The 27,241-nt window shown below is 38.5% G+C and overlaps 1 protein-coding gene and 1 pseudogene across 13 annotated transcripts in view; both read right to left on the minus strand.

The window, feature by feature from the left end:
• LOC143039374 (uncharacterized) overlaps window positions 1-27,241 on the minus strand; it is a 1,426,499-nt gene that overhangs the window by 358,818 nt on the left and 1,040,440 nt on the right. For all 13 annotated transcript variants that reach the window (XM_076209287.1, XM_076209284.1, XM_076209291.1 and 10 more), the window contains 2 exons: window positions 26,422-26,506; window positions 26,146-26,238 (listed from right to left, as the gene is read on the minus strand). In XM_076209287.1, coding sequence (XP_076065402.1) covers window positions 26,146-26,238; window positions 26,422-26,506 — 178 coding nt within the window. The remainder of the gene's footprint in view (window positions 1-26,145; window positions 26,239-26,421; window positions 26,507-27,241) is intronic.
• LOC143039626 (uncharacterized) lies at window positions 24,001-25,857 on the minus strand (annotated as a pseudogene).

Consider the following 27,241-nt stretch of genomic DNA (forward strand, 5'->3'; position numbering starts at 1 on the left):
AAAAACTAACTACCTGCTTTTCTACAAAAATAATGAAAGCACTAAGCCGATCAAAATAAACAACGAAATTATTGAAAAAGCGTCCGTCGGTAAATTCCTAGGCGTGTATTTAGACAATCAACTTAATTGGAAACATCATATAAATCATGTGATAAATAAGATGTCCAAAAATTTAGGAATAATGCATAAAATGAGAAGTATCCTCAATGAAAATACCCTACGTACCATTTACTGTAGTCTACCATACCTAAACTACTGTTCAGAAATTTGGGGTAATACTTATCTAACTAATCTTCAACGCATAATTACCTCACAAAAAAAAAAGGCACTGCGTATAATCTGCAATGTAGGTCGTTTAGAACATACAAATGATTTATGGAAAAAAAACTAAATCTACTGAAATTCATGGACTTAATAAAGTACAAAACTGCCATTGTTATGCACCAAATCTACAGTAAACAAATGAATCAAAATATATTGAAATTTTACTCAACTTACAAAACTCGTTATGGGACTAGGCATACAAACGACTTCTTTATGTTATTAAAACTCAATACAGAGCAACCAAAAAAGGCCAATGCTTATCTACTATAGGTGTTAACACATGGAATAAACTTGAAAAGGAATTACCTAAGACAAAATGTTTATCAACATTCAAACGATATTTAAAAAAGTCATTAATCTATAAGTAAGTATATTGAACATTTCAGGTCCATTTCATGATCGTATTCATGGAGAAACTGTCGTGTACCGCCCAAGCCTGCCGCTCTTTTTTTTTTTTTTCTTGTTCCTGCAGGTGACGGTGACCCGGATCCGCGCAGTAAGCAATTATCGTCCCGTCAACAATCGACCTGACATCTCACCTCCCACCTGACCCCCACAAGATGCGTTGCTCGCACGTGACCCCGATTCCTACGTGAGGTCGGAGTTATCGGGCGTCGTGTCGCATCTCATTGCAAAAAAAATATATAGATGTATATATGTATATTTTTACCTAGTTGTATTTACCTAGTTGTATTTTGCGGGAAGGGGAGCTATGCTCGTGATGTCCCGCCTTTGTATCTTGCAGTGTCTAGTTTGTTTTTAAACTCATGAATGGTTTTTGCGCATACTATTCCATTGTCCAGTTTGTTCCAAGTGTCCAAAACTCTATGAGGAAAACTGTTTTTCTTCAGTTCTCTTCTATAGCTATGTTTTTTTATTTTCTTTCCATGTCCTCTTGTGTTTCTTTTGTCCCAGTTAAGTAAGTTCTCACTATCGAGTACCTCTGTGCCTTTCATGATTCTGTAGATGGTCAATAGGTCACCTCTCTCTCTTCTTTGCTCCAGTGTCGGTAACTCCAGTTTAGCCAATCTCTCCTCGTATGATAGGTTTGCAAGTGCAGGTGCCATTTTTGTAGCTGCTCTTTGGATTCTTTCTATTTTCTTTATATTCTTTTTGGTACTGGGGGACCACAATGTCACTGCATACTCTAATCTAGGCCTTATCAATGTAACCAATATTTTTTTCATCATGTCTTCGTCCAAGTATGTAAACGCCACTTTTATTGATCTTAGCAAGTTGTAAGTCTCCCCGACAATTTTGTTAATCTGTATATCATAGGACAAGTCGTTCGTGATAATTACTCCCAAATCTTTTTCGGATCCTACTTTCTTTACTTCTTTGGTTCCAATTGTATATTTTCCTGATATTCTGTTTTTGCTTTTTCCAAACTCCATTATGCTACACTTCTTAGTATTAAAGTCCACTTCCCATTTCTGACTCCAGTTCCATACCCTATTTAGGTCTTCTTGCAGTGCTTCACAGTCCTCATCAGTTTCTATTTTCCTTAGCAGTTTGGCGTCATCGGCAAAGAAGCTCGTGTAGCAGTTCACGTCCTCATCCATGTCATTCATATAGATAGCAAACATTATTGGTGCCAGCACAGATCCTTGCGGTACTCCACTGATCACCTCTTTCCAGTCTGAATATTTTTCTCTGAGCACTACTCTCATCTTTCTACCAGTCAGAAAGTCCTCTATCCATTTTAGTAGGTTTCCCTGTATTCCTCCTATGTGTTCCAGTTTTTTTAGTAGTTTTCTGTGTGGTACTTTGTCAAAGGCTTTTTGCAAGTCTAGGAATGCACAATCAGCCCATCCATTTCTTTCTTGCACTATGTCTATTAGTCTTGAGTAAAAGCATATTAAGTTTGTGGAGCATGATCTTCCTTGTCTGAATCCGAATTGTCTTGGGTTTAATATGTCATTGTCTTCCAGATGTTTTACCCATCTATTCTTGATTATTTTCTCACAAATTTTGGCTATGGTGCTTGTTAGTGATACTGGCCTATAGTTGGTGGGTTCTTCTTTGTTTCCTCCTTTGTGTATTGGTACAATGTTAGCGTTTTTCCAGTCCTCGGGTATCTTTCCTTCTTTGAGTGAGCTGTTTATTAAGATGTGTATTTTGTCTGTTAGTTCTTCTTTGCACTCCTTTAGAATCCAATTTGCAATACCGTCCGGGCCATGTGATTTTCTGACATCCAGCCTTGATAAATGTTCTGATATTTCCTTTAGTGATGCTGTAAACTCATTCATGAGGGGAGATTTCTTGTTTTTATCTATGTCACAATTTGGTATTTTCTCTCTGGTGAAAACAGATTTAAAGTGATTGTTCATGACTTCGGCCATCTCTAAATCTTCTGTGTATTCTATGTTTCCTTGGCATAGTTTCACCAATTCCTGTTTGTTTTTAAGTTTACCATTCACATACCGATAGAATAGTTTGGGTTGCTCTTTGCATTTGTCTATAATATCCTTCTCATGGTTCCTTTTCTCCTCTCTTCTCACATTAACATACTCATTTCTATAGTTAACATAAATTTGCCATTTGCTTTGTTTTTTGTCTTTTCTCCACTTTTTCCAAGCTTTGTCCCTTCTGTCTTTTGCCTCACTGCATCTTTTGTTGAACCAACATTTAATGTACTCTCTCTCTCGCTTTTGTCTTGGTACATGCCTGTTTACCCCTTCATTGTAGTTTTCCATCAATATATTCCATTTCTCTTCCACTGCTGTTTCTTCCCTGTAAAATATTTCCCAGTTTGCATTCCGGAAGAATGTCTTTAGTTTTGTAAAGTCTGTTTTGTTGTACCTCAGTCTTCCTTTCCTATGCTTTTCGTTCCTCTCTATGTCTATTTCTTCCTTTAGTATAGTTTCGATGAGTACATGGTCACTCTTTCCAATTGGTGTCTCATACTGGACTTTATGCACTATTTCAGGCTCTGTTGTAAATATTAGATCTAGTTTCGATGGCTCTTCATTATTTCTGTACCTTGTGTTTTCACGGACCCATTGGGTCATTGTGTACTCCATGGTCATATCTAGCAGTACATTGCCCCACGAGTCATCTCCTCCTTGCACTGTCATGCTGTCCCAACAAATTTCTTTGCAATTGAAGTCCCCCATAACTACCAGATTACCCTTACCCATTAGTATCTCATTGAGTGATTTTCTTGTATCATCTAGCATTTTTGTATGTTCGATTTCTTTCCAAGCGCTTGTTTTTGGAGGCACATAAGTCACCACAAACTTTCTACTTTTCATATTCTTGCCTTCAACTTTTATCATGATCAATTCAGCATTACCTTTGCCCTCTGCAATTTTTGTCACCTTTAGGTCTTTCTTGGCCAAGAACATGATTCCCCCTCCCTGTTTCTTGTCCCTGTTTTTTATCCAGTAGTTGTATAAACCTTGTCCGATAACAGTGGATGGTATTTCACCTCTTAGTTTAGTCTCTACAATTCCCATTATGTCTGGTTTTGCTTCTAACAGATAATCATTGAGTTCGTTCAGCCCCAAAATTAGTCCGTCAATGTTGGTATAGGCCACTTTTAATTTTCTTCCTTCTCCCTGGTTTCTTCTTCCCTTGTTTTGTTCGTTTTGAAGTGCCATTGTCTTAATCTCAAGTCTATTACTCTCCACTGGAATTCTTTGCATTCTGTCTCCGATCTTTTCAAGTTTTTTTCCTTTGCTTCTTCTCTTAGTGCCCTTTCTTTTTCTAATTCCTCAGTACTCATTTCTCTTTTTATCCATATCTTATTGTATTTTTCACTCTTTGCCAAGTTACCTACTTTTTCAAATATGTCTTCTACTACCACTTGTGACCTTAGTTTTATCTTTAGAGGTCGATTCCTATCCTTAGTATAGCGACCAATTCTGTAAGTCTCTTCTAGGTCTGTGCCTGAATCACTGTCTCCCCCCTGAATTTCATTAAGGATTTCTACTGCTGTCTCTTTTTCTTCTTTTTCTCTCATGTACCTCGCCAATCCTTGTTTTTCTTTAAGCCCATAAACCACAATACATTTCTTCCTATCTACTGTGTCCCTGTGTATGTATGAATGGGTTGTATTTACCTAGTTGTATTTTACGGGAAGGGGAGCTATGCTCATGGTGTCCCATCTTTATATCTCATTTTATCTAAACTATTTTTAAATCCATGTATTGTTTTTGCACACACTACTTACTCATCTAACTTGTTCCAAATGTCTATTACTCTGTGAGGAAAGCTGTTCTTTTTCAGATCTCTTCTATAGCTGTCTTTCTTGATTTTCTTTCCGTGTCCTCTTGTATTTCTTTCATTCCATTTTATTAGATCCTCTCTATCATAAATTTCTATGCCTTTCATGATTCTGTAGTTATCAAATCTCCTCTCTCTCTTCTTTGCTCTAGTGTCTGTAGTTCAAGTTTTGCTAGTCTCTCTTCATATGATAGTTTTGAGAGTGTTGGTGCCAATTTTGTAATTGTTCTTTGTATTCTTTCAAGTTTTGTTATACATTTTTTTGTATTTGGTGACCACATCGTTACTGCATATTCCAATCTTGGTCTTATCAAAGTGATTAATATTTTCTTCACCATTTCTTCATCCAGGTATGTAAATGCCACTTTAATTGTTCTTATTAAATCATAAATTTCTCCAAAAATCTTGTTTATATGTTTCTCAGGTTACATATTATTCATAATAATAACTCCCAGATCCTTCTCATTTTCTACTTTTTTTATTCCTCCTTCTCACAATTTATATGATCCTTCTATTCTTTTTTTTGCTTTTTCCAAATTCAATTATAATACACTTTTTGGTATTGAACTCCATCTTCCACTTCCTACCCCATTCCCATACTTTATTGAGATCACTCTGTAGTGACTCACAATCCTCTTCCGTGTTTACTTTTTTTTTTAACAGTTTTGCGTCATCTGCAAAGAAGCTCATGTAACTTTCAATTTCTTTATCCATATCATTAATATATATAGCAAACATTATTGGGGCCAGAACTGTTCCTTGGGGAACACCGCTTATTACTTCATCCCAGTTAGAGTGTTTGTCTCTTATCACTACTCTCATTTTTCTTTCTTGCAAGAAGTCTTCCATCCATTTAAGCAGTTTGCCCTGCATTCCTCCTTCAGTTTCTAATTTCTTAAGTAACTTCTTATGTGGTACTTTGTCAAAAGCTTTTTTTAGATCTAGAAACGCACAATCAGCCCATCCATCTCTTTCTTGTATTATATCTATTAGTATTAAATAATTTATCATATTAAATTGGTGACACATGATCGTCCTTGTCTGAATCCAAACTGCCTTGGATTTAGTATGTTGCTTTTTCCAAATACTTTACCCATCTACTTTTGATCATTCTTTCACAGATTTTTGCTATTGTACTTGTTAGAGAGACTGGTCTATAGTTTGTAGGGTCCTCTTTATTTCCTCCTTTGTATATAGGTACTATATTTGCTCTTTTCCAATCTTTTGGAACTTTTCCTTCTTTCAAGGAACTGTTTATTATGCTTTATATTTTGTCTGCCAGTTCATTCTTGCATTCTTTCAAAATCCAGTTTGCTATTTCATCTGGTCCATGCAATTTTCTGACATCAAGATTACTCAAGTGTTTCATTATTTCGTTCTTTGTTACTTCTATTTCTTTCATAGGGGGGACTTTCTCTTCCCATTCGATCTCTCCAGGTTGTATGTTCTCCCTTGTAAACACCGATTTAAAATGCTTGTTCATAATTTCTGCCATTTCTATTTCCTCTGTGTATTCAACTCCTCCTTGTCGTAATTTCTCTAATTCTTGTTTGTTTTTCAGTTTGTTGTTTACAAATCTGTAAAATAGTTTTGGTTGATCTTTACATTTTTCTATGACATCTTTTTCATATTTTCTTTTTTCGTCTCTGCACACTTGTACATATTCATTTCTATAACTAGTGTATTTACCTAGTTGTATTTACCTAGTTGTAATATACGGGTGGGGAGCTATGCTCGTGGTGACCCGTCTTTGTATCTCTCCGCATCAAGTTTTATCATAAAATCTTGTATAGTGTTTGCACATACTGTTTTGTTGTCTAATTTGTTCCATGTATTTATTGCTCTGTGTGGGAAACTGTTCCTTTTCAAGTTTTTTCTATAACTATCCTTTTTCATTTTTTTTCTGTCCTCTCGTTTTACTGTTTTCCCACACTAACAGGTCGTTCCTGTCTAAAACTTCCATTCCTTTCATTATTCTGTAGATAGTCAGCAAATCTCCCCTTTCTCTTCTTTGTTCCAGAGTTGGTAGGTTCAATTTGGATAGTATGTATATATTTACCTAGTTGTATTTACCTAGTTGTATTTTGCGGGAAGGGGAGCTATGCTCGTGTTGTCCCGCCTTTGTATCTTGCAGTGTCTAGTTTGTTTTTAAACTCATGAATGGTTTTTGCGCATACTATTTCATTGTCCAGTTTGTTCCAAGTGTCCAAAACTCTATGAGGAAAACTGTTTTTCTTCAGTTCTCTTCTATAGCTATGTTTTTTTATTTTCTTTCCATGTCCTCTTGTGTTTCTTTTGTCCCAGTTAAGTAAGTTCTCACTATCGAGTACCTCTGTGCCTTTCATGATTCTGTAGATGGTCAATAGGTCACCTCTCTCTCTTCTTTGCTCCAGTGTCGGTAACTCCAGTTTAGCCAATCTCTCTTCGTATGATAGGTTTGCAAGTGCAGGTGCCATTTTTGTAGCTGCTCTTTGGATTCTTTCTATTTTCTTTATATTCTTTTTGGTACTGGGGGACCACAATGTCGCTGCATACTCTAATCTAGGCCTTATCAATGTAACCAATATTTTTTTCATCATGTCTTCGTCCAAGTATGTAAACGCCACTTTTATTGATCTTAGCAAGTTGTAAGTCTCCCCGACAATTTTGTTAATCTGTATATCATAGGACAAGTCGTTCGTGATAATTACTCCCAAATCTTTTTCGGATCCTACTTTCTTTACTTCTTTGGTTCCAATTGTATATTTTCCTGATATTCTGTTTTTGCTTTTTCCAAACTCCATTATGCTACACTTCTTAGTATTAAAGTCCACTTCCCATTTCTGATATGTGTGTATATATGTGTATATGTGTATATATGTGTATGTATCATACTAACATGTTACAAAAATAAATAGATAAAATAAAAATCATTCTTTCCTTAAAGGGAGAGCAATTCCCCATAAGCTTTGCTTCACGCTCTCCCTTTTCAACAAGCAATTTTGTAAAAATTTTGTATATACAGTATGTATAAATTGTATTTTATTTTGTTAAATAAACCTTAACTAACTATTCAAGGCTAATAGATGTACTACAAGAAAGAGATGGATGAGCTGATTGTGCATTTCTAGACCCGAAAAAAGCTTTTGATAAGGTACCACATAAGAAGTTGCATAAGAAATTAGAAACTACAGGAGGAATACAGGACAAACTACTGAAGTGGATGGAAGACATCTTGCATGAAAGAAAAATGAGAGTGGTGATAAGAGACAAACACTCCAGTTGGGATGAAGTGATAAGTGGTGTTCCACAAAGAACTGTTCTGGCCCCAATAATATTTGCTATATATATTAATGATATGTATGAAGGAATTGAAAGTTATATGAGCTTCTTTGCAGTTGATGCAAAATTGTTGAAAAAAGTGAACACTGAAGAAGATTGTGAGTCGCTACACAGTGATCTCAATAAAGTATGGGAATGGAGTAGGAAGTGGGAAATAGAATTCAATATCAAGAAGTGTAGTATAATGGAATTTGGAAAAAGCAAAAAAAGAATAGTGGGATCATATAAATGGGGATAAGAAATAAAAAAGTAGAAAATGAGAAGGACCTGGGAGTCATTATTATGAATATGTCCCTTGAAAAACATACAAACAAAAGTTTTGGAGAAACTTATAATTTAATAAAAACAATCAAAGTAGCATTTACATACCTGGATGAAGAAATTGTGAAGAAAATACTAGTCACTTTGATAAGACCAAGATTGGAATATGCAGCAATGACATGGTCACCAAATACAAAAAAATGTATGACAAAACTTGAAAGAATACAGAGCAATTACAAAATTGACACCAAACACTCTCAGAACTATCATATGAAGAGAGACTAGGAAAACTTGAGCTACAGACATTAGAGCAAAGAAGAGAGAGAGGAGACTTGATAACTATTTATAGAATCATGAAAGGCATAGAAACTATTGAGAGAGAGGATCTACAAAAATGGGATAGTAGAAAGACAAGAGGACATAGAAAGAAAATGAAGAAAGACAGTTATAGAAGAGGTCTGAAAAATAACAGCTTTCCCCACAGAGTAATAGACATTTGGAACAAGTTAGATGAGAAAGTGGTGTGTGAAAAAACAATACACGAATTTAAAAAGTCTAGATAAATGAGATACGAAGACAGGTTACCACAAGCATAGCTCCCCTTCCCATAAAATACAACTAGGTAAATACACGTACGTCGGATACACAGCGAAGATTGGAACTCCGGAAAAGGGCAATTTTTATGGATCTCAACGATAAGGAAAGCTCGTGGTGTAGTGGGAAGGTGAAGAAATAGGAGAGAGGGATTATTGAGGAAAATAGAAGGAAATGAGGAAGGGGACGAATGGGCCCTGGATCTTAGGAAAGGTGTAAACAAACGGGGGGGAAAATACACAGACGAGGAACAAGGAAGCTGAGGTGTCAAGAGCAGAAATATAGACAATAACAGCTTAATGGAAAGAGAAGATAACTGCTTTTATGGATTTAAGGAGGGAGGAGGTGACAACCTCCCCCGACAAGTAAATCTATAGAATGATAATCTGGAAGAACTAAAGGAGAATCAAAACCTAACCAAAGAAATAGAAGACTTAAAAAGACAGTTAAAAGAAGTAAAACATGAGAATGAGGAATTAAAGAAGAATAATAAAGAAAATAAAGAGTCTATAGCAAAGGAAGCACAGGGTTGGAGAAATGTCCAAGAGAACAACACAATTGTATTTAGAGATATAGTGACACAACAGATGACAGAATAAATTAAGGACACAGTTATTAAAGTGATGAGAGAAAAGAAGAATATAGTAAGAGACTTAGCGGACAAAAAGAAATGTATAGTTATATTAGGGATGGAAGAGAAGTATAATCCAAACAGGACCACTAGAGTAAAAGAGAAAAAGGAAAAGGTAAACAAGATATTAGAAGTAGTACACGAGGATGGACAAGAAAAAGTGAAAGAAATTGAAGAAATATATACACTAGGGAAATACAATACAGTTAAGACTAGACCAATTAAGATCAAATTCAGGTCACAAACGACAGCAGAGAATATCTTAGCAAAAACAGGTAAACTAGCTGACAGTGAACAATATAAACAATTAAGGATAAAAAGAGAAATGAATAAAGAGGAAAGAGTGGATGAGAAAACAAAATGACTAGAAGCTAAGAAAAAACAAGAAAAGAGAGTCAGAAAAAGAGAAATTCTATAGGATAGTGAATATGAAAGTGAGGAAATGGTTCATAGCAGAGAAAAACGGAAAGGAAACAGAAAACACAATGGAAGTAGCAGAAAATTGAAAGTGTCTTACACAAACATTGATGGCTTAATAACAGGCTTGAATGAACTGAATGATTACCTGATGGAAAAAGAACTGGACATAATGGGAATAGTAGAGACAAAATTGAAAGCTCCACTACCACCCAACAGTGTAGGACATGCTGCATATAATTATTGGATTAGAAACAGAGAGGTAAAACAAGGGGGTGGAGTTATGTTCCTGACTAAGAAGGATATGTGAGGAATGTCGCATATGGAAAGAATAGAGTAGAGATGATTATGATGGAAGTGGAGGACAGTGATGGGAAGAACAGGAAGTTTGTAGTAAATTATGTGCCACCTAAAACGGCCTCATGGGAAGAGAGAGAACACAAAAATATGTTAGAAGACACAAGGATAACACTAAGATAATGGAAGATGGAGGAAGAATAGTTATAATGGGTGACTTTAATTGTAAAGAAATCTGCTGGGAAGAGATGACAGTGAAGGGTGGAGACAACTTATGGGGAAATATACAACTTCATATGATTATAGAACATACAATGACACAATGGATACAAGAGAATACTAGGTATAGAAATGAAGAAGGACCATTGAGAATGGACCTAATAATCACATCAGAACCCGAAATAGTGGACAACATTGAATATAAGATGCCAATAAGTAAAAGTGACCACATATTTGTTGAACTGGAACTAAATGAGGAAAAATACATGGAAAAAAATGATCAATATAGAAAGGGAAGATGGATGTATGGAAAAACAAATTTTGATAAAATAAGAGAATTCTTTAAAAAAGCAGACTGGGAAAGGACATACAAGGAGGAAGCAACAGTAAAAGAGAAATGGAAAATTTTGACAAAAATTTATAAAGGAGTGGAAAAGTATGTTCCAAGAAAAAAGAAAAGAAAAAAGATATGTAAAGTGTTCGTACAACAAAAGATGTAGGGAGTTAAAAGACAAAAGGGAAGCTTGGATAAAATGGAAAAAAGACAAAAGACCTGAAAAATGGAAAATATATACTAGCTATAGAAATGAATATGTACAAGTGTACAGAGAAGAAAAGAGAAAATATGAAAAAGATCTCAGAAAAATGTAAAGATCAACCAAAATTATTTTACAGATTTGTAAACAAACTGAAAAGCAAACAAGAATTAGAGAAACTATGACAAGGAGGAGTTGTATACACAGAGGAAATCAAAATGGCAGAAATTATGAACAAGCATTTTAAATTGGTGTTTACAAGGGAGAACATACAACCGAGAGATATTGAGTGGGAAGAGAAAGTCCCCCCTATGAAAGAGATATAAGTAACAAGGAAGGAAATAATGAATGACTTGGGTAATCTCGATATCAGAAAATCACATGGACCAGATGAAATGGCAAATTAGATTTTGAGAGGATGCAGGAGTGAACTAACACACAAAATACATAGTCTAATAAGCAGATCATTGAAAGAAGGAAAAGTTCCAGAAGATTGGAAAAGAGCAAATATAGTACCAATATATAAAGGGGGAAACAAGGAAGACCCCACTAACTATAGACTGGTCTCTCTTACAAGTATGATAGATAAAATTTGTGATAGAATCATCAAAACTAGATGGGTAAGGCATCTGGAAAAAAAAACATACTAAATCCAAGGCAATTTGGATTTAGACAAGGACGATCATGTGTTACAAACTTAATTTGTTTTTATTCAAGGCTAATAGATGTAATACAAGAAAGAGGTGGATGGGTTGATTGTGCATTTCTAGACATGAAAAAAGCTTTTGATAAGGTGCCACATAAGAAGTTGATAAAGAAATTAGAAACTGCAGAAGGAATACAGGGCAAACTGCTGAAGTGGATGGAAGACTTCTTGCACGAAAGAAAAATGAAAGTGGTGATAAGAGATAAACACTCTAATTGGGATGAAGTGATTAGTGGAGTTCCACAAGGAACAGTTCTGGCCCCAATAATATTTGCTATATATATTAATGATATGATAAAGGAATTGAAAGTTATATGAGCTTCTTTGCGGACAATGCAATATTGTTGAAAAAAGTGAACACTAGAAGATAGTGAGTTGCTACAGTCTCAATAAAGTATGGGAATGGAGTAGGAAGTGGGAGATGGAATTCAATATTAAGAAGTGTAGTATAATGGAACTTGGAAAAAGCAAAAAAAGAAGAGTGAGATCTGTCACAATTTTGAAATTGTGACACCCGGCTCGCTGTCTCCCCTTTCCATTTACTTTCGTCCAATTTCGTACCGTTTCGGTCATTCATTCCCTATACTCTGGGGAATTACCAGAGTCCTTAAGACTTCTAGTAGCTACATCCTGTCCTTTCTCCTTCTCCTTATCCTCATCAACTGTTGTGCCATTTTGGCAATCAATTAAAGTGCCTTAACGAAGTGAGAGACTTCTAATTATTTAGAGAAACCCCCCCCCCTTTAGATTCAAGTGTTCTCACACGACTTAGGCCAACGGATTTTCATCGGCCAAAGTAACAAAGCGGCCTTGTCCAGAGCTCCCGCTTCGTGCGAACACCCCCCCTCCTGCGCGCTGCCACATATTTGTTTTAACCTAGGCAATTAGAATAATTAGGATCATAGCTAACCCGCTCATGAATAGTGTCTACCTCAAAGAACAATTGGAACTGTGTCACCTCCCACATGAACATTATTCGTAGTACCCTTCAACACTAGTGGCGGGAACGTAGAAGTATTGGCAACGTTGGAGGCTAACTGGCGGGCATTCTCGACCTCACATGCCGCGGGACAGAGGTCAGTCTATCCATTAGGGTCAAGCAGGGAGGTTCGGGCCGCTCACGTCCTTGAGAGCCCAATCGCGCCCTATCCTCCCTCATGTGGCTATTAAGGATTTTCATCCTTAAGTGAGCGCTTACGCACTGTAGACATTCGACGAGTGATTCCGGGACAAACCCCTTCCGAAACTTATCAGGTGAAGCGCTGTGTGTGACATCCCGACCATCATGGGGATTTGAATAGTGTCTAGAGGCATCCAGCCTCCAGTGAACAAATCATTCGTGTATCAAGGGGTCACGTACGTACCTGTACCTCCTTTCCTCGGGACACTGACCTGAAAGGAACTGGATAGCGAATACAAGAAACCCCCTACGTGATCAAACCCGCACCCCCGCCCCGAGGCTAATCACAAAGGATGACCCGGGTTCCCGCCGTGATCAACAACACCGATATCCTTCAATAGCAAAAGCATCCTGCCAGAACGAGGGACCAGCACCCCTTGGAAGTCATCCCCTCACCCAGCAGAGACCCTCTAAGGATAATAGCAAGTAACAAAGAGTATTTACTAGATAGGACCCCTAGATAGGCGCGCAGGGAGATAGGATAGATAGGATGTATGTGTGAAATCCAACTGTTAAAACCCTTATTTAATGTCAAGTAGCATATTTCTAGTGTTTAATTATTTAATTAATTAAAACTCACAATAGGAGTTCTGGGTTTCATTAGCCTAGGACGGTTCACTTAATGAGTTGTCCCATCATACCCCCCCCCCCTCTTTGATCTACTCTCACGCTTGCCTTGGAGGGAAGGCGAGTGGTCCCGAGATGTGATACAAATCTCCTGGACTTCGGTTCCCCAACTGCAGCTATCTTCCCCCTCCCTTCATCAATCACTTAAGGTACGTGTTACCCACACCACCTCATCCACCACCTTCTTCCACTGTCCAGGAATTTGCGTCAAGATCATATAAATTGGGAGAAGAAATTAAAAAAAGTAGAAAATGAGAAAGACCTGGGAGTCATTATTATGAATAATATGTCCCCTGAAAAACAAACAAAATTTTTGGAGAAACTTATAATTTAATAAAAACAATCAAAGTGGCATTTACATACCTGGAAAAAGAAATGGTGAAGAAAATACTGGTCACCAAGTAGAAAAAAATGTATGACAAAAATTGAAAGAATGCAAAGAGCAATTATGAAATTGGCACTAACATTCTCAGAACTATCATATGAAGAGAGACTGGCAAAACTTGAGCAACAGACATTAGAGCAAAGAAGAGAGAGAGGAGACTTGATAACTATAGAATCATGAAAGGCATAGAAACTATTGATAGAGAGGATCTAATAAAATGGGATAGTAGAGATACAAGAGGACATGGAAAGAAAATCAAGAACGACAGTTACAGAAGAGACCTAAAAAAGATCAGGTTTCCCCACACGGTGATTGATATTTGGAACAAGTTAGATGAGAAAGTGGTGTGTGCAAAAACAATACACAAATTTAAAAACAGTCTAGATAAAACAAGATATGAAGACGGGACACCACGAGCATAGCTTCCCTTCCTGTAAAATACAACTAGGTAAATACACATGAGTTTCCAAACTGTCAACATCATCTCACTTCGGCTCTGTCGGCTGCTGAAGAATATGAAAATTCTTAATACAGTAGTGCAAGAAAAACAGGAGGCATGGTTTGTATTGAATGGGAGGGAGAGCAGTTGTGGTTACCCAAAATGATTTCTCTGCAGTGTTAGTTCAATTTAATATGTGAAAATGCAGGAAAATAAAAACAATGATTTTGAGAAAAATGTCGACTCAAAAGCAGAGCCATCTAGGGGTGTCATGCCAAAGTATAATGAAAACAGAGGAAACAAAACACCAGCAAGATTTAAGTTATATAATGAAGACTCCTCTTCTGGTTTTGGCAAGTACAAAAGAAGAGATTTTATTCAATATGAGAAAATGCAGGAAAATATGGCAATTGTAGAAATAAAATTAAGAGGTCCAATATCACCTAATAGTGTCAGACACAGGTTATACAATTATTGAATCAAAAACAGAAATGAGAAACAGTGAGGCTGAATCATGTTCTTGGCCAAGAAAAGCTTGAATGCAATGAGGGTTACTGAGGGTAAAAACAACGTAGAAATGATCATGATAAAAGTCAAAGATAAAAACATGAAAAGTAGAAAGTTTGTGGTGACTTATGTGCCCCCAAAAATGGGCTCTTTGAAAGAGAATGAGCATTCAAAAATGTTAGAAGGTACAAGGCATTCATTAACAAGATACTAAAGGACAGAGATAACCTGGTACTTATGGGGGATTATAACTGCAAAGAAAGCTGTTGGGAGATGACATTGAAAGGTGGAGAGGATCTATGGGGAAATATATTACTGGATATGACCATGGAACATACAATGACACAATGGGTCAATGAAAATACCAGATACAGAAGTAATGAAGAACTATTGAGACTAGATTTAATATTTACAACAGAACCTGAAATTGTAAATAAAATTGAATACAAGACACCAATTGGAAAGAATGACCACATACTAATAAAGGCTGAACTAGAAGATGAAATATATATGGAGAGAAATGAAAATACAGTTAAGGAAGATTGATGTACAACAAAATGAACTTTGGAAAACTTAAGAAATTCCTTCAAAATGCTAATTGGGAAAAATTCTACAATGAAGAGACAAAAGTGGAAGAGAAATGGGCAATCTTGATGGAAATCTATTATGAAGGAGTGAATAGATACGTACCAAGACAGAAACAAGAGAGGGTATACTTAATGTACACAGAATATGCAGTGAGGCAAAAGATAGAAGAGACAAAGCTTGGAAAAGATTAAAAAAAAAAAAAATGGAAAATGGCAAATGTATATATACTACAGAAATGAATATGTAAAACTGCACAGGGAGGAAAAAAAGAAACTACAAAAAAGACATCATAGAAAAATGTCAAAATCAACCCAACCTATTCTATAGATATGTGAATGGTAAACTTAAAAATAAACAGGAAATGTTAAAACTACACCAAGGAAATACAGAATACACAGATCTAGAAAAGGCCAGAGTCATGAACAATCACTCCAAGTCAGTTTTCACTAGAAAAAAAGTACAGGATTGGGACAAAGGAAGCACAGTGCAATCTCCCCCCCATGAGGGAAATAATAATAACACAAAAAGAAATAATGGAGCAATTAATGAACCAAGAGTTAGGAAATTGTACGGCCCAGACGGAACTGCAAACTGGATACTATACGAATGTAGTATGGAAGAACTAACAGACAAAATATACAACATGTATGCCTCCTTGAGCTTCTCAATGTTGATGGCTTGAATTAAAGTGAATTGTGATATATATATATATATATATATATATATATATATATATATGTATACATATATATATATATATATATATATATATATATATATATATATACATATATATATATATATATATATATATATATATACCTAGTTGTATTTTACGGGAAGAGAGCTATGCTCATAGTGACCCACTTTTGTATCCTTCAGCATCCAGTTTGTTCTTAAAGTCATGTATAGTTTTAGCACTCACTGTTTCCTCATTCAGTTTGTTCCAGATAACTATTACACTGTTTGGGAAGCTATTCTTTTTCAGATCTCTTATGCAACTGTCCTTAAGTTTCTTCTCATGTCTTCTTGTTTTTTTTTTTCTGTCCCACTTTAGTAAGTCATCTCTATCAAGAATTTCCATCCCTTTCATAATTCTGTAGATGGAAAGCAAATCACCTCTTTCTCTTCTTTGTTTCAGGGTTGATAGATTTAGTTTATCCAATCTTTGTTCATATGTCAAATTGGAGAGTGTTGGTGCCATCTTTGTCATTGCTCTTTGAATTCTTTCTAGTTTCTTAATATATTTTTTTCAACTAGGTGACCATAGTATCGCAGTGTATTCCAATTTTGGTCTTATCAGTGTAACTAGTATTTTCTTAACCATTTCTTCATCCATGTAATCAAAGACTACTTTCATTGATCTTAATAAGTTAAAAGTTTCTCTGACTAATTTGTTGATGTGTTTGTCTGGTGTCATGTCATTTGAGATAGTTATTCCTAGGTCCCTTTCCAAGTTTACTTTTTTCTACTTCCTTTGTACCAATTTTATATTGACATCTTTTTGCTTTTTCCAAATTACATATGCTACATTTCTTTATGTTGAAACTCACTTTGTACTTCTGACTCCATTTCCAGACTTTGTCTAGGTCTACCTCTGTACTTACTCTATTGAGTAGTTTCGCATCATCTGCAAAGAAGTTCATATAACATTCCACACCTTCATCCATATCATTTATATAAATAGCAAACATTATCGGAGCCAATACAGAGCCTTGAGGGACTCCACTTATCATATCTTCCCAATTTGAGTTCTTGTCTCTAAGTACCACTCTCATTTTCCTTCCATTCTAGAAATCTTTCATCCATTCCTATAAATTTCCTTGTATACCTTCTATTATTTCAATTTTTCTTAATAGCATTTTGTGTGGCATTTTGTCAAAAGCCTTTTGTAAGTCCAAGAAAGCACAATCTGCCCATCCGTCTCTTTTTTTGTATTATTTCTATTAATCTTGAGTATAAATTTGGATTATGTAGTGGTAAATAGGATTATGATAGGAAGAGTTAAGGATGTACATGTGCTAAGGGGAGAGGGTGGGGGAATATCAGATCATTTTTTGGTGGAAGGTAAGTTGAGAGTGGAGGATAGATGGAGAAGGAGGAAAGGGACAAAAGGTAGGGAGGTTCTTAGAGTGAACTCCTTGAATGAAAAGGAAAAGGAGAAGGAGTACGAAAAGAAGCTGAAGGAGGAGTGGGAGGGAGTAAAGGATAGAGCAGAGATGGGTGTGGAGGAGGAATGGGGATGGTTCAAGGAGGGAGTCTTAAAGTGTGCAAGGATGGTGTGTGGAACAAGAAGGACAGGGGGAAATAAAAGAAAGGGTAGTGAATGGTGGGATGAGGAAACAAAGAAGGTTGTAGAAGAGAAGAAGCGAGCATTCACAGATTGGTTACAAAAGAGGACAGGGGAGTCATATGAGACGTACAAAGAAAAGAAAAGAGAAGTAAAGCAAAAGGTAAAGGAGGCAAAGAGGAGAGCAGATGTGAAATGGGGTAGGAGTATGACAGAAAATTTTGAAAGTAATAAAAAGATGTTTTGGAAAGAAATTAAGAGAGGAAGAGGAGGCGAATCAAGTAGGGAAGAAAAGGTAAAAGGTACAGATGGAGAGTTGATAATGGAAGAGATGGCAGTGAGGGGAAGATGGGCAGAATATTTTAGGGAGTTGCTGAATGTGAAGGAGGATAGGGAAGGAAAGATAGCTGCAGTGGGAAATACGAAGAAAATGAGAGTGATGAGTGAGGAGAATGGAGGAGAAATAAGGAAGGATGAGGTGAAGGCAGTTGTAAAGATGATGAAAGCAGGTAAGGCACCTGGTCTGGATGGATGTCATGCAGAATGTCTGAAAAAGGGAGGTTCAGTGATGGTGGACTGGTTGGTGAGATTATTTAATGTTTGCTGGAGAGAGGGTAGAGTACCGGAGGACTGGAGTAGTGCCTGTATAGTTCCTCTTTACAAGGGAAAAGGGGACAAGTGTGAATGTAGTAGTTTCAGAGGGATTAGCCTGTTGAGTGTAGTAGGGAAGGCTTATGGGAGAATCTTAATTGAGAGGATTAGGAGAGGAACAGAAGGAGTAATTGGTGAGGAACAGTGTGGATTTAGGACGGGTAGAGGTTGTGTAGATCAGATCTTTGTGGTAAGACAGATATGTGAGAAAGCTATAGGAAAGGGGAAGGATGTTTTTTGGGCTTTTATGGATCTGGAAAAGGCTTATGATAGGGTAGACAGAAAGGCACTGTGGGAGGTTATGCAGATTTATGGGATAGGAGGAAAGCTTTTGGGAGCTGTCAAGAGTTTTTATGAGAGTAGTAGAGCATGTGTTAGGATTAGAAATGGAGAGAGTGAGTGGTTTGAAGTAAAGGTGGGACTTCGTCAAGGATGCGTTATGTCGCCCTGGCTGTTCAACTTATACATGGATGGGGTGGTGCGAGAGGTGAATGCTAGGGTAGTGAGTCAGGGATTGGAGATGGTTAAAGAAAATGGAGAAAAGTGGGAGGTGAGCCAGCTGTTGTTTGCGGACGACACTGCGCTTCTGGCAGGGTCAGAGGAGGGATTGAGGAAGCTGGTGGCAGAGTTTGGGAGAGTATGTGATAGAAGAAAGCTAAAGATAAATGTGGGTAAAAGTAAGGTGATGAGATGTACAAGGGGCGAAAGTGGCAGTAGACTGGAAGTGAACATTAAGGGAGAGCGACTGGAGGAAGTGGATAGTTTTAGATACTTGGGTGCAAGTGTAGCAGGAAAAGGTGGAGTGAAGGTGGAGGTGGAATGTAGATTGAGAGAAGCGAGTAAATGCCTTGGTGGTTTAAAGAGTGTAATGAGAAATAGACATTTGGGAATGGATGCGAAGAGGAGACTGTATGAAGGAGTGATTGTGCCAACAGCACTGTATGGGGCAGAAACGTGGAACATAAGAGAAGAAGAGAGAAGGAGTTTGAATGTGTTTGAGATGAGGTGTCTGAGAAGTATGGTGGGGGTTACTAGGCTAGATAGAGTGAGAAATGAGGAGGTGAGGAGGAGAACAGGGGTGAAAAAGGATTTGGGAGAGAGGGTTGATGAAAGAATATTAGGATGGTTTGGACACATGGAAAGAATGAGTGAAGAAAGACTAGTAAAAGAGGTATGGAAGGCAGATGTGGAGGGAGTGAACATGAGGGGACGTCCTAGGATGAGGTGGATGGATGGGGTGAAGGGGGCTTTGGGGAAGAGGGGAATGTCTGTTGAGGAAGGAAGGGAGAGGATGGAAGACAGAGGTGAGTGGAGAATGGTTGTATATGGATGATGTTGTGACTGCATGAGGAGAAATGGGCGGGGGGGTGGGGTAGTATGTGAGAGTAAATTTTGACGCAGCCCGAAGGGATTTCTCCCCGTCCTCTCCTTATATGCAAAGGGGGACGGAGAGGGGGGGTCGCCGATTAAATGAAGCGGCCTTGCTGTGGATGTACTGTGTCTTGCGACACTGCTTCTGACCCAGGGCGGTGGGCAGGGTGCAGGGATGACCCGTCATCCAGGAGGTGCTCAGATGAGAGGAAGGGTGGGAGGGGTGTGGAGTGTATTTAGGGATGAAATGGGTGGGAGTGTTTTTATGCCTTTACCTTTTTGGCTACCTCCCTTGGAAGGGGGAAAAAGCCTTGGTATATGTATGTATGTATGTATAAATGTGGTGAATGTGGTGCAGATATGGGTGTGCAGTTGACACCATTGGCTGGGGTCACAGGTAAATGTGTAGGAGGCAAATGGGCATTGGTTGATGTGAATAGGTAGTGTGTATGTGAAGTGAACGATGGAAAGAAGGGAAAAAAAGCGAGTGAGAAAAGTGCAGTGAAAGAAAAATATAGAAAATAATTAGCTAGGGTAGGACTGCTAGGTGATATGAGTGAAAGAGAAACTAGCTAGAAGAGTCTTTGTTATCGAAGAAGCAAGAAATAATGCAGATAAGGTAAGTGTTATATTGCCCTCTGACCACATGCTATCTCGGCATGGACAAGGCAACTAGCACAGAGTGAACCATGCAAGATGAGCAAAATAACTAAAGCCATTTAATAGTAATGGAGATATCATTGCATGGCTTAAAAAGGCAGAATTAGTGGCAAAATTAACTGGTGTATTTACCTAGTTATATTTACCTAGTTGTATTTTACAGGACAAGAGCTATGCTCGTAGTGACCCATTTTTGTATCTTTCCACATCCAGTTTATTCTTAAAATCATGTATAGTTTTGGCATTCACTGTTTCTCCATTCAGTGAGCAATGTCATGAGCTATATCTCCCTTAGTCTGGAAGGCGATGCATTAGCCACATACCTAGAAATCCAAGATCAAGCACATGCAAAAATGCCAAGAAAAAAAGCCTTGAATAGGCATTCACCAAGAGTGCATTCGAATTGTTTAATTGGCTACAAAGAATGCACTGGGCTGGCAAACAGGTCGACATCTTTGCTAACAAAATTATGAGATTAGCGGCACTGTCGAAAGTTAAAGGTGAAGGCTTGGAGCAAGCAGTTAGAATGGTGTTTATGAATGGCTTCCCAGAGCATGTATCTGCTGGGCTACAGGAAGTAGATGATGCCATGTCTGTGAGCATGGACATATTGGTAGTCTGTGCTAGACTTCTTACAAGGACACAGAAGGGTGGGCCATTTGCTGCAATGGCAACAAAGAAATCAATAGGCCTTGCACGAGACCAAGGATCAAGACACCAACACAATTACTCATCCTGGACGAGGGGAGACCTGCTGCATCACTGGCTGATAGAAAAGGGAAAATGTGGGAGTCTAGGGGTGACCACAGTGGATGGAGGGGACCCCCTAGGATGCATTGTTATGTGTGTAGGCACCTTGGCCACCTCACGAGGGATTGTGAGGAGACGGAGCCTAGCTGTTACTAATGCAAAGAACCAGGACATATCGCTCAATAATATGAGCAGGAAAACAGACAAAGGGCGGCTGCTGTGCGAGCTGCCACCCAATCAATATGAAGGCGCTCCCAAACTGTATGCTGATTGTAGATGTCCGGGTGAGAGGAAGGCATGCAGGAGGACTAGTAGATTCCAGCTGTTTAATTACTGAAGTACATGAGACTTACCATAGGTTAGTTGAGATGTGCTTCTGGTTTTATGAAGCAAATCAATTCTGCTGAAGGGTAAGCATTCATATGAGATATGCTCCGCCAAGCCGGTCCAACAGTCTTTGAATAATATGAGCATCCACATGATAACCTGGAACTTGATTATTTTGTAATGAAGAGATTCCCAGTTGGTTATGTGTAAAGGGAGGAGAGGAGGGCATATGAATGCTTACCCTTCAGCAGAATTGATTTGCTTCATAAAACCAGAAGCACATCTCAACTAACCTATGGTAAGTCTCATGTACTTCAGTAATTTTATATCAGCAAATCACAATTCTGCTGAGGGTTCGCAAACATATGAGGTTTTGAATACATGTGGGTGTTGTGCCTCAGAAGTTCTTAGGCAGGTGAAGTTGGGGCCGTTCCATAATTCTTCCATTTCAAATTTAGTGTGCCCAAGCTAATCCAGTACTGCATCTTGGAATGGGTCTCCCTCCTGTACAATTTCCTTGTTGTAGTGTTTGGCAAAGGTCGATTCTCTTGACCATCCAGCTTTGGAGATGTGGTGTATGGGTACGGACATGGATCTAGCTTGAGAGGCAGCAGCCGAGCGGACACTGCTCGCTGTGTATTTGGAAGAGTCAATTCCAGAGATAGTAAGTACATGCTTGATCCATCTTGCAATTGTGTCTCTTGATACCGGTTTGTGCGGTTTGATGAAGCTTATGAGGAGTCTTCCATCCTTCTTCCCTGTCTCGTCTCGGAGGTGTTCCGTTTTTTCCAGATATGTGCGCAAAGTCCTGCACACACACAAACTTTCGTCCTTAGTGTAGGGAAAGAACTTCAGACTGAATGTTAAATCCAGGGCGACATTGTTTAATGTTGTCCCCTAACCAGACTGAAATAGCTTCTTCCTTTATGCTTATATTTTTGAGTACTAGTAAGTGTAGGGTCTGAACTCTGGCAGCTTGTGTAAGTGCCATCAGCATTACTAGTTTGAGTGCAAGTTCTTTCAGTGGGAGAGACTGTAAGGGTTCCAACTGTTTCAGTTTTGTTAATACAGGAACTATCATCCAACCTCTGGCCCCTTCTGCTCTTAACTTCTGCAGGCATCTAGCGATCAGGGAGAAAGGGGGGAAAATGTAGATGAGACCTAATGTTGCCCAATTGTTCCATTCATGTCTGTCATTGAAGTTCCTGGATGCTGTATCAGCCAAAGTATTATCACTCCTGGGAATGTAGGAACATGTGATCCAGGCATCATTGTTTAGACACCAGTTCCAAATATCAGAGGAGACATTGTTACATGCTACCGACTTAGTGTCTCCCATTTCATTGATGTAGTTAACTGCTGTAGTGTTGTCACAGAAAACTTTGATGTGCTTTCCTCTGACCTCATTTGCAAAAGATTTTAATGTAAGGAGCACAGCTATGAGTTCCCGGGCATTAATATGAAGCTTCTTTTCCTCTGTCGTCCATCTTCCATTGACTGACTGATGATTTATGCAGCCACCCCAACCTAAGTCTGAAGCATCTGAGTATAAGACAATTTCAGGAGTTGGGTGAATTATTCGCCTATGTTGGGTCTCAACATGTTTGATCCACCAAGTCAGGTCAGTTTTCATTTCGTCGGTGATCAACATTTTATCCTCAAAGTTCCCATAACTCCTTTGCAATGCTGTAATCTTTGCCGATTCAAGGTGACGACAGTGTAACTTTCCAAGTTCCACAGCTGGGAAGGCAGCAACTAGAGGCCCGATCACCCTGGCTACTTCCCTGATTTTGTCACTAGTCTTCTATTAGTTGTTAACATCCAAGTAGAATTCTTTCTTTCCTATGTATTGGTAAGGTAACAATCATTTTGTCCGAGTCAATGACATTGCCAAGGTATTCAATACTTTTAGTGGGTTCTAGCACAGATTTCACAATGTTAATACAGAAGCCCATTTTCGTGAGTAATTCAATGGTAGAATTAATGCAATCATAGCATCCAGAAAGAGAAGCACTGCACATGAGAGTGTCATCAATAAAGCTGGTGATGGTAAAGCCTTTTTCTCTTAAAGTAGCAAAGATAGGTTTCATGAGTTTGGTAAAAAGTCTGGGTCCTTCTGAGATTCCATTTGGGAGACAGGTGAACTGATAAACTTTGCCATACCATTGAAAACAAAGGAATTTTTGCTGTTCTTCCGCTATTATAATAGAGTAGTAGGCATGTTTAAGATCCACAGATGCCATATAGTCCCCTTCATTTATCAGTCTGATAGCTTGTTCAAAGTTCTCCATTTTGAAATGGATATAGGGAATGTGGTTGTTTAATTTTTCTAAATTGAGTACCATCCTATAATCTCCATCTTTTTTCTTCTTCAGAAATACAGGGGAAATGATCTGATCTGCCCTTCTCTTTGTTTCTTTTAAAACTTTAAGCTCCAATAATTTCGAAATTTCTTGTGACAGCATCATTTGTTCTGCCAGGCTAAAGTTATATTCCACATTCTCAAAACACAGGTGACCGATATCATTGACATTAATATTCAGGTGACAATGTTTGACTATGTCTAGAATATATGTATCACTAGTGATTTTTTGCCACTCATGCACAAATCTGTGAAGGGAACCTGCCACAGAGTTGGTACTAGCCTGGTTTATTGTCGGGGAGTGCTGCGTCCCCTGCCTTTGGAGTTTTTTTAATCCAAGGCCTGTCGAGTGTAGTAAGGCCTCTGGTCTCCCCTATGTCCTAGCCTCCGCTGTCCATAGGGTTGAAATCTTGTGTGTCCTTTAAACTGGGTTCTTGTCTTCCCACTTCCAAACTTCCATGCGCCTGGCTTCCAGGATGGAAAGGGGGATCTGGCTGTGATTTTGCTTTTGAGTTTTTCCGCCTCTTCGATTTGTCTTGCGGATTGCGAGAGGTCATCCCCAAACAGAAAGTGTGACATGGGCACTTTGTCAGAGCATAGGTGTGAGTACTTTTGATTTATTTCCTGTTTGATGTTAAAACGGCGAACCAAGTTGTTACGGTAGTTGGCATGACCTAACAGTGCCAGAGCACCATTGATCATGCCCACCTCATGGGCCACCACAGCGTTACCTTCATCCTGGGCCACTTTGTCAAGCACCGAAAGTGACTTGATGATGATGGAAGCTGCCTTAGTTATATTTTTATTGACTTCCTTCATGCATAAGTCTGCTTTTTAGCATCCTGTTTTAGCGCCTCCAAATTTTGCATATTGCACTCAACTGGGGATAAAGCAGGGCAATTACCGGGCCTCTTGGTATTCTCGTCCTCCGCAATTTCTTTATAGGTGTCCTCCCTCATGCCGTGGTCAAATATTTGATTGACCATGTCCGCCACATGTTTGGCAACATCTCTGGAGACTTCTTCAACTGGGCCGAAAGCCTTAGGGGACTGCATCAAAATAATGCCAATGGGGAAATCTTCATGCAACTCACCCTCTTCACTGCTGCTTCCGTCGGAGATAAAACCTGAAAAGTTACCTGGAGAGGGCGTAAGAGGCCCTGTTTCCTTCCTGGTTGAACTAGTGCCCGGTCTGGCATCGTTGTGGGTTTCCGGCCTCTGCGAAACATCTTGCCGCCTCTCCACTTTTAGTGATCCATATCACTCCTCAGTTCAGCGATGGCTTGCACTGTGTGCCAAGGGGCTGAGGAGTCGTCATGTACTTGGAAAGCAGTACGTGACGTGGAGCCGTCGGGGGGCGGGGGAGGGGTGTTGCCATGTCTTCTAGACTTCAATGCGTAGCGCCAACGCAAGGATTTCTATCCCGATGGGAAGTACTGTTGCTTGACCTGCTTGATTTATGCTTGTATTTGCGAGAATGTTGGCTTGCTTCTCCTCCGTGAGAGGAGGCGCCCGACTTCCTGCTTGTATGGGTATGCGTTTCGTCAGAAGACGAAATGGCGGTTGTGATTGACAGAGTCGTATGCACGCTGTCGTATTTACCTGATAATTTAGTGATTTTCGTTAAAACTCAAAATGAGAGCGTCGTAAACGCTTATTAGATGATAAAATGAGCGTCGTAAATGCTATTATTATATTGCAAATTGGGCGTCGTAAACACTCGAATGCCAGGTCAAGCACTAGTAAGCAGGGATACGGTTGAAATCTACATGCGACAGAGTAAACAATCTTGACGACCGTTCAGCACGGCAGCGCGTAAGCAACTGTCGGACCGGCTAGGCGGAGCATATCTCATATGTTTGCGAACCCTCAGCAGAATTGTGATTTGCTGATATAAAATCATGATTGTAATGGACAACCTGATTAAAGGATTCAGACAGGGAGACATGGCCCTGATGACAGTTGATGGAAGGGAGACAAAGTGGAAAGGCAACCAAGCAGTTGAAATGACGGTGAAGGTTAACATGGTATTAGTGATCCTTTACTTAGAGGATTTAATTATATAGTTAATCAACTACTGCCTTGAGTTTCACTGACTGGAAAGCTGCAGCTCCAGAGCAACTGGTAATGTGTCCTTCAAAACACACACATATATCTCTGGGAAGAAACCATGCACTAATTTCTGCATTATATTAGTGTGGAACTTCTATGTCACTGGCTGAAAGTAGCAGAAAGAGGGTAGCAGGCACAGGCTGTCAGCTCTCATGTTTCAAGGTGGAGAAAATACATATGAACTTAAAAGAGACTTTGGGTTCTGTACAAAGACCAAATGTGAACCCCTTAGGGTTTGAAGAGAGGTGGCAGGAAGATGATTCTGTCTATGTCCTTCTTGCAGGACCACATATAGTTAACCATCATCAATATCAATCCTGCATGACATAGAAATATTAGTAAACTCCTGAGCATTCACATATACCTGATGTAGTAGATATAGCAGTTGCAGCATAAACTTCTCCTGCTTTAGGATCTTTAATGGGGATTTCACATATCCTTCGTCTGGGTGGATCACCTTTAGAGAAAACCAGAAATACTCTTGATGCATATGAGGATCTCTTATATGTACAGTATTTAAGTATGAATATTTCTATCCTAGCTGTAGAAATAAAGGACATGAAGAAATATGACAATGAGATTTTTTCATTGCATATAAAAGAAATATCAAACAATACTGGCAGTAAAATTTATAGCTTACATATCAAAGCTAGGGCATCTCTGAAGTGCATTGAGGCTGTGTAAGCCCGATGTATAGGTCCATTTGATTCAATTTCATCTTCTTCCTGAAACCAGATCATTAATAAATTCCATATGCAAACTTTAAATTGTATTGATACTTGCTGAGATCATCAGTATAAAGTCAAGCTAAATTAAAAATAAATACATAGAGAATGGATTAGAATTTGAATAAGTGACAGAAAACAGTGGGTCACCATAAATGGTGTAAAATCCAAATGGGGAGTATTTCTAGTGGAGTTCCCCAGGGCTCGATTTTGGGTCACTTATTGTTCATTATGTACATATATGACTTGGACAATGGTATTAATAGTGATGTTAGTAAGTTTGAGGACAACACTAAAATAGGACACCTAATTAAGTCAGGAGTCAATGCAGAGATTCTGCAGGATGATCTTAACAAATTGTTCACATGGTCGCTGAAATGGCAAATGAACTTCAATATCTCAAAGTGCCGCATGTTAACCATAGGGCTCCACAATCCCTAAAACAGATATAGCTTTGATAACACGTTTTTAGAGAAAACCGAGTGCGAGAAAGACTTGGGAGTTCTAGTGAGTCTGGCCTTTTAATCCAGGAAAAAGTGCATTAGCATCAGGAGTAATACTAACAGAGCATTAGGTTTCACTGCCAGGATGGTTATAAATAGAAGTGCAGAGGTAATTATCAAACTCTAACATTAGTTAGACTTGTCCTTGAGTATGCAGTACAGTTTTGGTCTCTGTCTTATAGAATGGATATCAATTCACTAAAATCAGTACAGAGGAGAATGACCAAAATGA

The sequence above is a fragment of the Oratosquilla oratoria genome, chromosome 26 (assembly GCF_046742065.1).
Source record: "Oratosquilla oratoria isolate Oo_2021 chromosome 26, ASM4674206v1, whole genome shotgun sequence".
Classification (NCBI taxonomy): domain Eukaryota; kingdom Metazoa; phylum Arthropoda; class Malacostraca; order Stomatopoda; family Squillidae; genus Oratosquilla; species Oratosquilla oratoria.